The sequence below is a fragment of the Cryptomeria japonica genome, chromosome 4, assembly GCF_030272615.1.
Source record: "Cryptomeria japonica chromosome 4, Sugi_1.0, whole genome shotgun sequence".
NCBI classification, from domain to species: domain Eukaryota; kingdom Viridiplantae; phylum Streptophyta; class Pinopsida; order Cupressales; family Cupressaceae; genus Cryptomeria; species Cryptomeria japonica.
In genome coordinates, this window is record NC_081408.1 from 653,060,554 (window position 1) to 653,074,149 (window position 13,596).

At 35.4% G+C, this 13,596-nt stretch overlaps 1 protein-coding gene across 2 annotated transcripts; it reads left to right on the forward strand.

Annotated features, from left to right (window-relative positions):
* Positions 1-859: 859 nt before the first annotated feature.
* On the forward strand, positions 860-1,814 carry LOC131047764 (vacuolar iron transporter homolog 1-like). Of its 2 annotated transcripts, none has more exons than XM_057981555.2 (2): positions 860-1,342; positions 1,418-1,814. In XM_057981555.2, the coding sequence occupies exons 1-2, from the start codon at positions 864-866 to the stop codon at positions 1,755-1,757; spliced, it is 819 nt and encodes a 272-aa protein (XP_057837538.2). In that variant the 5' UTR covers positions 860-863; the 3' UTR covers positions 1,758-1,814. The 2 variants fall into 2 exon arrangements, with proteins under 2 accessions (XP_057837538.2, XP_059074692.1); XM_059218709.1 differs by having other exon boundaries at positions 1,460-1,814.
* Positions 1,815-13,596: the final 11,782 nt, after the last annotated feature.

The following is a 13,596-nucleotide window of genomic DNA, read 5'->3' on the forward strand; positions in this document are numbered from 1 at the left end:
GAGATTAATAGGTATGGCCAAATTGAGTTGTTTTAAATGTTGTGTTGTAGAAGCCCTATAAGTTGAGATTGTTATTTGAGTCTAACCCCTCCCTCTGCATCAGTATGCAAACATAGATGTACCAAGGAATGCTTGAACATGTTTCTTTAACAACGTCTCATGAGCAAGTAGGATCTATATATAGACATTCTTTTATGACAATAAATTAAAATCTTGTACCTTTTTATACATTTCTCTAAAGTACAAAAAAAACACCATAACTTTGGAATTTCTAAAAAGATGCAAGAGTCGATATCAAACCCTTTTTTAAATTTGATATGTGAATAAATTAACCAAAAAGCAAATCTCGTTCCTATGTGTATATAGCTTGAGTTAAACCAGGCCCAACGAATATGCCAATTAATATGATAACCATTACATAAGCCATCTTGGTCAAATTGAGTAGATAAAATTCTGTAGCCGAATCAACGACTTCCTTTACACGCCTTTACCATTTCAATTGGCATGATTCATTCTCTAAAATTTGTGACTCATGCGGACGTCGAAAGAGTTGGCCAAATGCACTATAAAATAAAATAGTAAGTGCCGCCCACGCTCATAACTCAAGCCACCAGGAAATAAACTAATGCATTCTATTCACCCTCGACGTGTAATGTCCCATGGGAAATTTAAAAGCCAACCCTAATGGATTAGGTATAACCTCTAAGCTCAGAACTTCACTGTTCCATGCAAGCATCGGTCATTTTCACGTCCCTTCAATTGGGAGAGAAATAGGATGAGACCTATACTACATAAGAACGTCTGCAGAAGCGTGGAAAACACTTCTAATTCTTTGTCCCTCAGATTGCATAAACGAAGTTAAAATGGACGAAAGAGCATCTACTCCATCTCCGTCACAGAACTCGATGGAACCCAACAGAAAAATGGTGGAAGAAGGAGTGTCTGCTTCACAGAACTCGGTGGAATCCAAGAGAAAAATGGTGGAAGAAGGAGTGGCAGTTGCAGATGGATCTCCATTTCCAAAATCTCAGAATCCCAGTGTTGTCGTTACCATGTCTTCTTCTTCTCCCAAGAATGAAGATGAAATGAATATGGATTTCCAGAACAGAGCGCAGTGGCTTCGTGCCGCAGTTCTCGGCGCAAACGACGGGCTCGTCACAACGGCCTCTCTCATGATGGGCGTTGGAGCGGTGAAAACAGACGCAAAAACGATGGTCATGTCTGGACTGGCGGCGCTGGTGGCGGGTGCATGTAGCATGGGCATTGGCGAATTTGTTTCCGTACAAACGCAGCGTGACGCAGAGATTTCTATCCTCAAGGAAGAAAAGAAGGCCAAGAAAACGCGACTTAGGGCAGTTGAATTGGCGAGTTATAGAAATTCTCCGTATAGAAATTCCCCCTTTTCCGGTAGGGCGAGAATGAGTGCAATTCCTTCGGCTTCTCCGTTGGTGATTTCAAGAGAAGAAAAAGAGGGTCTTCCAAGCCCAATTCAGGCGGCTTGCGCATCGGCCCTTGCGTTTTCTGTGGGAGCATTCTTTCCTCTCATCTCTGCTGCTTTTGTAAAGGATTATGTTAATAGGGTTGGGGTGCTCTCTGGGGTTTCCAGCTTGACGCTCCTTATGTTTGGCGCCACTGGGGCTTACTTTGGGCGGTCTTCTATTGTGAAAGGGAGTGTGAGAGTGCTGATTGGGGGATGGCTTGCCATGCTGGTGACCTACGGTTTGCTCAGGCTTTTTCGTGCTACTGCAGGAGTTTGATTGGAGTGGTTATCTTACTGAATGTTGTTGTTTCCCTTTGAATTTATTTCGTCCATGAGAGGTATAGATTTGAGTGTTGTAATAAGCTGTGTGTGCAACAGTTTCAGTAGAAGTTTCAAATATTGAAATTTATAAAGAGTAGGGAACGTTGCAAAACGTTTCTAGATATAGTTTCTAGCTTCAACTGCTTTGCGAGGAAGATTCAATGATCCAAATGGTAGATTTAAGAACGTCTAAGATGTGGTTGTTGCAATCAAGACAATTAGTTTTGAAATTTCTAATTTAGAAAAGCCATGTTTAAGACATGGCTTAGACAATCTAAGATGTTTTATACTTTATAATTGTTGATGTAATTAAGAAAATATTTTTCATTTTCTAATTTTAGAAAATCTATGATTTAAGACACTTTAAGATGTTCTATATTGTATTACAGTTGTTGCAATTAAGACAATTATCTTCTAAATTTCTACTTTTAGAAAATATACAATTTAAGACAATCTAAAATGTTTTTTTTAATTTTTGCCATTTCTAATTCTGCAAAATACATGATAGAAGACAATTTGAGATGCTCTATATTTTATTAGAGTTCTTTCTATAAGACAATTATTTTTGAAATTTCTAATTCTAAAAAATCATGATTTAAGGCAATCTAAGATGTTTTATATTTCATAATTTTTGTTGCAATCAAGACAAATATTTTTACAATTTTTAATTCTTGAAAATCCATGACAATCTAAGTTGCTCTATATTTTATGTGATTTTAAATTCTTCAAAATCCATGATTTAAGACAACTTAAGATGTATATTTTATAATTGTTGTTGTAATTAAGGTTTTTTTTTTTGGTAATTTGTAATTTTAGGAAAAAATGTTGGTTAAGTTTTATTGTTACAAGTTACATGTTCTATACTTTTTTCATGTGTGTTGAAGGTCCATTTTTTATTCGATTGTCCTTATATAATGATTACTATCTAAATAAGTATATTTGTGCATGGAAGTTGGTAAATAGTTTGGTCTTAAATGATCTCATTGTCAAATATATTTATAAATTGGCTCCAACTCTTAATATATTTAAATAATTTTATATCAAGCTTTTGGTACCACATTCTAGGTGATTGCTTAAAACCTAACAAGTTTTTGTTGTAACTTATAAACCATTTTTTTTTTTCATTTTTTGATGTAATTCCATATTAACGAAATATAAACCTCTTTTGTCAAATCACCATGAAGAAAAGATAGACCTTCACATCCATCTATTTATCTCAAGATCAAACTGGACCGGTCAACAAGAGTAAACACAATAAAAACACAAAGATATGATGGAGGCAATGCATAACAGATTTTTTTATTGCATGAAAATTGATTACATCCAATCAGTAACAATTGGGTTACAACATACCAGCTCATAGCCCTAGTAGAACATATAGAATAGGTCACAACTGGGACCTTGAATCTTGAGATCTATCTTCTACGCACAGTCTAGCTACTTGATTCTCTCATTGATTATATTTTAATGCAAAATTACAATTATATATATTGATCCAAAGGATCCAGTCGGCCCAAAAGGGATCAAAACCTAAAGAACAAGACCTAATGTGTAAAAATTACAAGGTCAGCCTCTGCCAAGAGATTCCTCAGAAAAATCAAAAGGATGAAACGTAGATTACGGGAAAAGGTCGGACACACACCAAGGAACATCAGAGTCAATGCCCAAGGCTCCAAAAGCTTCAAAAGGGGTTCCGGTAGATCACCAAAATAGGTCCAAGAAACTGGTAACAAGAACAACCAACCGATAATAGGAAACTGTCAAGGAAACTGATAGCAATATCTTGCCGAAAAAATGATCCAACAACGATGCGGTCTAGAAGCAAGAAAGATGATCAAGTCTTCAAGAAGAATCCAATTCCATAGGATCTGGTGAGACAAAACTAGGACACACAGAAAGGAAAACTAAAAGTGCAAACAAAAAGAAAAATAGAAAGGAAAATATTTTTGGTTGATGCAAGATTGCTATGAACCGAGGATGCTCCTACATCAGACATCTAGGGTTATTGAAAAAGTGAGCCTCTCACTTTGCTAGGATCAGAGGGAAACCAAGGCAGTTTACCTCTACTTGAGAAATCCAAGATGAATCTTCAACTGGTTTGTCCTTCCACTTTACAAGATATTCCTTATACTGGCTGCTCCTTGTACTACGCCCAATCCTACTATCAAAATCTCTTCAATTTGATCTGGTTCCTTTCGGGGCAATTGTTTCTCCAATTCTGCAACACTATTCTCATTGAATTCTATTTCATGATACTCATGAAGATCTGCAATGTTAAACATAGGTGAAATACTTAGACTATCCGGTAACTCCACTTCATATGCATTTCCAGAATTGAACTTCCTCAAAATCCTGCAAGGTCCAAACTTCTTCATCTTCAAATTGTTATAAGTTCCAACTAGGAATATCTCTTTTCTCAGATATATCATCACTTCATCGCCAAATTCAAATTCCTTATGTCTCTTATTCTCATCTTTCTTCTCCTTATACTTGTTCATGTCTTCCAAATGCTTCTTAACCTGAATATGCAATGTTGCCATGTGATCTGCAAAGTCTTCTGCTTGTGAAATTCTCTGGTCTTCACTGCTAATGTCTCTCAATTATGATATACCTCTAGGATGCACTCCGGTGACAATTTTAAAAGCTATTCTTCTGGTACTTTTATTCACTGAATTGTTGTAGGCAAACTCTTCTTGTGCAAGGATCAAATCCCAACTTTTGATTTTATCTCCCAATAAACATCTCAACAAGTATCCCAAACTTTGGTTAACAAGTTCTATCTGTCCATCAGTCTGTGGATGAAAAGTCGAACTGAACTTCAAATCTGTCTTCACCTTCTTCCAAAGTGTTCTCCAAAAATAACCAACAAACTTGGTATCTCTGTTTGAAATGTTTCTCTTAGGTAATCCATGCAACATTACCACTTCCTTGAAAAATAGGTCTTCTACATGCAATGCTTCTGATTCCTTCTTACAAGGTATGAAATGAGCCATCTTCGAGAATCTATCCACTACCACAAATATCAAATCATTCCCTCTTGGTGTCTTAGGTAATCCAAGTACAAAATCTATGCTTATATCCTCCCAAGGTCTTACCAGTACTGTCAAAGGTTTATACAATCCCAAATTCTAACTACTACCCTTTGCAAATTGACAAACTCTACAACTCTGCACATATCTCTTAACATGCTTATGAATCTGGGGCCAAAAGTACTGCTCACTCACCAAAGCTACTATTTTGTCAATGCCAAAATATCTAGCTAGTCCTCCACTGTGTTTCTCCTTTATTAGATTCTCCCTCATAGAACTCTTAGGTATGCACAACTGAACTCCTCTAAATAATATCCCATCCTGAATGAAGTAATCAGACAAATTCTATCTACCATAACCAGTCCTGTACATGTTTTCCAAGGTTTTGCAAAATCAAGGTCCTCATCATACAAGGTCTTAAAATCTTCAAATCCTAATACTATCACTCCCATCTCTATCAACAAATTCCTTTTTCGACTCAATGCATCAACAACTTTGTTAGATTTCATACTTCTATGCTTCAACACAAAGGTGTAACTCTACAAGAATTCTACCCATCTCATATGTCTGATTCAACTTACTCTAATTGTTCAAATACTACAAAGCTTTATGATCTGTATACAACACAAACTCCTTAGGAAACAAGTAATCTCTCCACTTTTTCAAGGCTTGAACTATTGTATAAAACTCCTGATCATACACTAAATATCTCCTTCAAGCATCATTCAATTTCTCACTGAAACAAGCTACTACTCTCCCTTCCTGACTCAAGACTGCTCCTATTGCTATTCCACTTGCATCACAATCCACTTGAAATACTTTATTAAAATCTGGTAAAGCCAACATAGGCTGCTCAGTCACTTTCTACTTCAATAGTTCAAAACTTTTGTTTTCTCTGGTGGTCCACTTGAATTGCTTTCGATCTCCTCTCATGGTATCAGTCATAGGGTTACAAACTGAATTAAATTTTTGATAAACTTCTGGTAAAAACTATCCAATCCATGAAATGATCTTACCTCTCCAACACTTTTTGGTGTAGGCCATTCAACAATTGCTTTCACTTTCTGAGGGTCTATCTTTAAACCACCCTCAGATATCACAAATCCCAAATAGACTAACTCATCCTTCATGAAAGTACACTTCTTGATATTGATCAACAACTTCTCTTCTCTCAACCTCTACAAAACTTGCCTTAACTGCAACAAATGCTCCTCTTTTATCCTACTGAAAACCAAAATGCCATGCATATACACAATAACAAACTTACCCAGTAATTTCTTCAATACCTTATTCATCAGCCTCATAAAAGTACTTGGTACATTAGTCAATCCAAAAGGCATCACCAACCATTCATACAGTCTTTCATTTGTCTTAAATGCTATCTTCCACTCATCACCTTCTCTAATCTTGATCCGATGATATCCACTCTTTAAAGCTATCTTTGTAAATTATTTTTCTCCACTCAAACAGTCCATTGTGTCATCCATCCTAGGAAAAGGAAACTGGTATATCACTGTGATCTTTTTTATTACTATGGAATCAGTACACACATTATCCATTCTCCATTCTTCTTAGGTGCTAATACTGTTGGTACTGCATAAGGGCTCATACTCACCTTGATCAAACCCCTCTTCAATAGCTCCTACACTTGTCTATTTAGTTCTTCATTCTCTGCTGGTGTCAACTGGTGTGCAACTTTGTTAGGCAAACTAGCTTCGGGAACCAAGTCCATGCAATGAGTAATACTTATCACAAGTGTCAATCCATCAGGTACATTATTTGAAATGATATCCTCATATTCTGTTAGCAAATATTTTATCTCTTCTAGGTGTTCTCCTTTAGGTTTTGGTTTCTTTGTCTTCTTAGGAATTAAGGAAAAACACACATTTTCATGTCTTAGTCCAAATAGGAATTTTCTTCCATCTACCAAACAGATTCTAGCATTTGTACAAAATTCTTTCTTTAAAGGTTCCTCCAAGGGTAATAAGGTTTTCTTAATCCCATTGGCCACAATAGTGTATGTATTCTTCCTCCCATCATGTACTGAATGTCTATCAAACTGCCAAGTTCTACCCAACAAAAGGTGACAAATATCCAATGGCATAATATCACACAAGAATTCATCATGATAATTCCCAATTTTCAATTTCACCAAACATTTTGCTGACAACTTATGTCCATCCTGAATCCATGCTATCTGATAGGGCTTAGGGTGTTTCAATCTCTCCAATTTCAACTTATTCACGATTTCTTCTGAAACAAGATTATTTGAACTACCACTATCAATAACAACTTTACAAGTCTTACCGGATGCCTTATATCTGGTCTTGAAAAAATTCTTCATCTGCAAGGGCTCTTCATCACCTTTGATATGACACAAAGCTCTCCTCATCACCAACAGTTCTCCATCTTCCAGTTTATTGTCTGATCTGGTGAGGTTTTCTTCCACCACTATTTCTCTTCCGGTAGTTTCTGTCTTCTTACACTCAAATGCACAATGTCCTTCTCCTCCACACTTAAAGAAGGTTCCTCTAAATGTCCTCTTGTCTTGTCTTCCAAAATTCTCATTCCGATAACCATCTGGTTCTCTCCTCCAGTAGAAATTTCTATCATCCTTCTGGTATGAATTAACTTCTTTGTTCACTTCCTTGTCCTTGTTCTGATCTATACTGGTTCCTCTTCCTCCTTGAAATATTCCTCTAGTAAACCTTCTACCTCTACCTCTTTGCCTCTGCTTATGTCTTTTGTTTAGCTTTTCTTCTGCCTTTAGGGCATACTGGTAAGGCTCTCAACAACACTCTCCAATTTGATCAAATTGAGTTCGTTTTGTATAGACATCTGCAATCCATTCAAATATCTTGCAACTTGTTCACCTTCATCATCAACATGTTCGGATCTGATATTCAACTTGTAAAATGCTTCAGTGTACTCCTTCACACTAGATTCCTTCTATCTTAAATTTTGCAACTTCTGAAATAGATTCACTTGAAAATCAGCTCGCATAAAATTCAATTTAAACTTAGCAATCATGCGATCCCATGTCTTAATCTTCTCTTTCCCTCTTCTCTGTCTATAAACTTGCAAATGTTCCTACCAAAGAGATGCATGATCTCTCAACTAGGTATAGACATATTTCACCTTCCTCTCTTCTGCAGTATTTTCAAAATCAAAATAATTCTCGATCTCTGAGATCTAATCCATCAATTCATTTGAATCTAACTTCCCATCATATTTTAGTGGGGTAAAATGAGGTTTAGTATTCACCCTACTCAAAACCCTCAAAAACCTTTCTTCATTTGGTTCAACCGATGGTAGGTTTGCTTGTTCTACTAGGGCTTCTTCTCCTTCATCTTCACTCACATCTTCAATATATCGGCCTCTTCTCTGGGATGTCTCCACTGTTTCCAACCAGGCTACTATACCTAACAACATCTCCATCACAATAGGGTCTGCATTCACACATGCTCCACCACTCCTAGCTCCTCTTCACGCCATCATTCACGCTAGTCCTCTACAGCTGTAGGTCAGATCCACAATTCACCACCCTACAACAAAATTTCTGGACACACAACCTCTAGAACAAAACTTCACTCTGATACCACTTGAAGTAGTCACCAGTGAGGAGGGACCTCAAAGAGATCAATTCGGACTAGTCAGCAAGAGCAAACACAACGAAAACATAAAGATATGATGGAGGCAATACAAAATAGATTGTTTTATTGCATGAAAATTGATTACATCTAACTAGTAACAATCGGGTTATAGCATACTGGCTCATAGGCCATGTAGAACATACATAATAGGTCACAACCGAGAGATTGAATCTTGAGATCTATCTTCTACGCATAGTCTAGCTACTTGATTCTCTCATTGATTTCATTCTAATGCGCAATTAAAATTACATATATCGATCCAAATTATTCAGTCAGCCCAAAAGGGATCAAAACCTGAAGAACGAGACCTAATGTGTAAAACTAACAAGGTCGACCTTTGCCAAGAGATTCCCTCAGAAAATCCAAAGGTTGAAGCGTAGATCACGGGAAAAGGTCAGCCACACCAACGAACATCAGAATCAACACCCAAGGCTCCGCAAGCTTCGGAAGAGGTTCCGGTAGATCACCAAAATAGGTCCAGGCAACCTATAACAAGAACTGCCAATCGGTAACAGGAAATTTTCAAGGAAACCAATAGTGATATCTTGCCAAAAAATGATCCAAAAGCGATGTAGTCTGGAAGCAAGAAAGATGATCAAGTATTCAAGAAGAATCCAACTCCATAGGATCTGGTGAGCCAAAACTAGGACACACAAAAAAGAAAACTGAAACTGCAAACAGAAAGCAAAAGAAAAAGGAAAATTTTTTTGGTTGATGCAAGATTTGTATGAACTGGGGATGCTCCTGCATCACTAATTTTATGTTTGATTAAGCATATGTATTGGGTTCCATGTGTCATATTTCTTCAACTTGACCATGTCCTCTTTCATGGCTATTTTCAAGGTTTTTACACCATAAAACTCTAATCCTTTTTTGTAGTACTAGGCTCATTAGTGTTAGGAAATAAAGTAAAAATACATCTTCAATTAAAAGTATACCTATTTTCTTGTTTTGTTTGTTGAGTGGATCTCCTTAATGATTAAATTAGGGGTTTTATTTATTCTCTAAAAATCCTTAAACTATTTAATCTCTCTTCCATTTCAAATTCTCCATGCACTTCTAGCTCAACATTTTTAGTCTTTAAGGGTAGTTGAACCACATGTTTAATTTATTTCTTTTCTAGCCACAAAATTTTGGAAGAAGCCTTAACTTATCTAAATATAACAATTATATCATATAAAAACTCTCTTATCCATTAGATCTCAAATCTTATCCCTTTCACACCAATGCCATACTCAATTAAGACACATTTTATAGCCTTGTTGTCTAACTTTGATCTCTTCTTACTAGGTACATGAGGATATGCTTGTTGAACACACTAGAATATTGAAAGGGGGTCAATTAGTATTTACTTAAAAAATTCATTTACAAATTAAATATAAAATCAGATTCATCAAAAATGAAGAACTGAAAGAAAAAGATAAACCACATCATTCAACACAAAAACACCAAGTTTTTTATGTGGAAAACCCATTAAGGGAAAAACTTTGGTGTGAGTTAACTCATACTATATGAACAAGTATTACAATATTTTTTTAAGACTCACTACCTAAGGAATATCACTACTCCTTGAAGAACTTGTTGAGAAAGATACAAATTCTTATTGAAAGAAGGATACATGAAGACTACAATGAATGCAAACATGATCATGAACTACTATTAAAAATGCATATATCTTATGCAGATATTGTAGTCCCTTTTTCAAACACTTACTCCATTTGACTGAATTGACACTTATCATTGAATGAATTGGTCTTCTATATATACCATCTACATCATTTCAAAACTCCAACTACGTTTTCTCCAAGATAGATTTAAATTAAAAGCATATAACACTCTATCAGTTGGCCTTAAATACATGCATCATGAAATATGATGATGTGCAGATCAAACCAAGCATAAAATAGCCCAAAATTTTTACAACATGTCCTCCAAAGTAAATATAATTGCTCAAGATCAAAATGTAAGTGAAATAAACAAGATTATCGACTCATCAACAACTTCACCAAACCTGTGAATTGTACACCTTTGTGCTATCATAGAGAGACCAAGAACACTATGCAATCAAGATATGAGAATTATAGTCTATGCACAATATCGCTACAACATTCTTCTGAAGTATTTGATTAGTATGTACTGGAACAAGTAGAGAAACACATTGAAATGATGAAAATAGAGCATCTTGGACTGACTATAACACTTCAATACTTGTGATATTGCATTGTGATATATCAAATTATTTGAAACCTGCATGAATTCAATCTTATACCTCTTTGATCATATTCCAAAGTCCACACAAGCATATATATCAAAACAAAGGAATGTCGAGCATTCTGGTAAACTTCTGAGATACTCAACTCTATTATAGTGCAATCCATAGAACAACCAATCCTAAATTTTACTATAGAAGATTTTAAGACATGAAAAATGAGAAATATCCTCCTAGGTGATTAATAATCTGAACTCCAAAATTGCAAGATTAGATTTGAAAATGTGGAGGAATGCAAACCAAAATACTAAGACTTTATCGTTAGGAAATATATCACTTATGCCTTAGATATTTCTTATAACTCCTTGAAACATGCAGAAACCAATCTATTCCTTATTCAAATCATTAACTATGTGCTAGTAACATAACCATGTACTTACCATACTTATGGACTATCTTATTGTCATCTTATGTCATGATTACACGTGCTTGGTATTCCATATTGTCTTACTGTCATCAAGCATACTTATTTCATGTCTTCATGAGTGTGACATATCTCTAATCATGCTACTAATTCCATGTCTTCATGAGTGTGACATATCTCTAATCATGCTACTAATTCCATGTCTTCATTTGTGTCAAACCATCTCTCTCAGTCATGTTCGTCTCAAACCACCTCTCTACCTCTTCAACAACATCAATCCATCTCTATGCAAGTATGATAAGTTGACATCAAAGGTAAGTTGAGATCAATGACAAAATATTGCACATATTGCCAAAAATCTCCTCCTTTGTCATTGATGGCAACACTTAGCTGCACACTCTCTCTTCCCCTTTGACATCAATGGCAAAGGGCATAAGATATCATGCTTATGACAACCAAAATTATGCATGTACTCCCCATAACTATATGGTCTCTATTGAAAAAACTCCCCCAAAGATGAAGATCGCTGAAAAACTGATATGATGTACAAAATATTTTGATCAAAAACCAAAAAGTGGTACTCCAAGCCTCCACAAGTCTATACAAAGACAAACCTATCTTATCTACAACAATTTTACAACTCACTTAGAGGGTAAAATATTCTTGTAGATTACCTTAAGTTGAGTAAGAGTTGTGTCCTAGTTTTCTTTTTGTATAGATAGGATGTGATTTTGGCATTTAAATTGAATGTAAAGGTCTTCTACCTCATCCACACTGCTAGGTACCTTCATCTTTTGATCAATCTTCTTTGCATCAACTAGAAACCTAGATAATGATACAAGTCTCAAGTTAACTAAATCCCTTAGCTAACTGAACTATTTCTTCATTTGCTCTCTGTGGTCTTGAATCGATGATAACTGTAACTATAAATTCTCAATTTGAGCTCTTGTTGTTCCATCCTTATCTATTGTGGTACAAATTTAATACTTTAGCCAACATTACTTAGACTTGATAAGTATAGGGCAACACATTTATTCACCCCCTCATGCCCTACAAGGGATATCTGATCACATCCATGCTCTTTTATGTTCAACGTGAGTCCTTTCACCTATCACAATATGTTAGAGAGCCTCAAGAGCCATTTTTGTGGGCAACTTGTCATTCTAGCATCCATAATTAATGACAACCTATCATTATTCACTTAACTATTTCTAAATAAATTTAAAAATATATAGTTACTCTTAAATATTGATCAATTTAATTAAAACTATTAATAATATTACATATAAATAAATTAAAAAGTTTAATAAGATGGCATTGACATAGTGTGATGATTTAAATGTGATGGTGTTGTTTTTGCCACCAAGGTTCAAACACTTTGACTGTCTTGTTGAATGTTTATGCTAGGATAATGTCCTTTGTTTGTGATCTCATTAGATTAAACCATTCATGACACAGTAGAATATTTAAGTCATGGCGTTGTTGTTGGAGTCATCAAGACGTTGAAACTCCAATTGGGTTATTGTAATCATAGAACTTGTGTCATCATTAACCCAATATGGTCACAGGTTTGGACCATTGTGTTGAAGTGTTGAAGTAGTTGGCATTCATGTCGATGACTTCATGTTCCAAAAACCCTCACTAGGAAGTGTGTTCAGAGCTTTGTGCCCTTGTTAAGCTACTAAATTCATGAATTTGAACTACTTATGTACTTGTGTTAATGTAGTGCATTCATATTGGAGATGAGATGCATTCATGTTAGAAATGAGATAGTGCAATATTTAAATCATGCCATTGTTGTTCTAGTCATCAAGTTTGAAACTCCAATTGGGCCATTGTAGTCAAAGAAATTGTGCCATCACTGATCCAATGTGCTTGTAGGTTTGAACCATTGTGTTGAAGTTATTAGCATTCATGCCAATGACTTCGTGTTCCAAAACTTTCACTAGATAGTGTGTTCCAAGCTTTGTATCCTTGTTAAGCTACTAAATTCAGAAATTTGAACTACTTATATACTTTTGTTAATATTATGCATTCATATTATGAATGCTGGGAATTCATATTAGAAATGAAATACCTTATATATAACCTACTAGTTTCAAACTAAGAATTCTCATATTACCATTTAAAAAAACAAATGATTTAAAATCCCCTTATAATATATGATAATCTCTATCAATTAAATAAAACTCCATTAATACTACTGTTTATTTTGAAATGACACAGGAGAATTATTGTCGGTGCAGGTTAACAAAATACACAAATAGTGTTTGGTTGTCTACGGACGTCTGTGGCTGCAGATGTATCAGAAATTGTGAGGATACGAATTCAGATCACAGTAAAGAATAAATAAATAAAGTATTCAGGGAATTAAGTGTTTGATACGAAAAGCTATGACAGAGCCTGTAGTGTGCACAGAAGCCGTAGCACTACCATTGGTATGTTTTTACATGTGTGAAGTGATTCATTTCTCGTCTTTA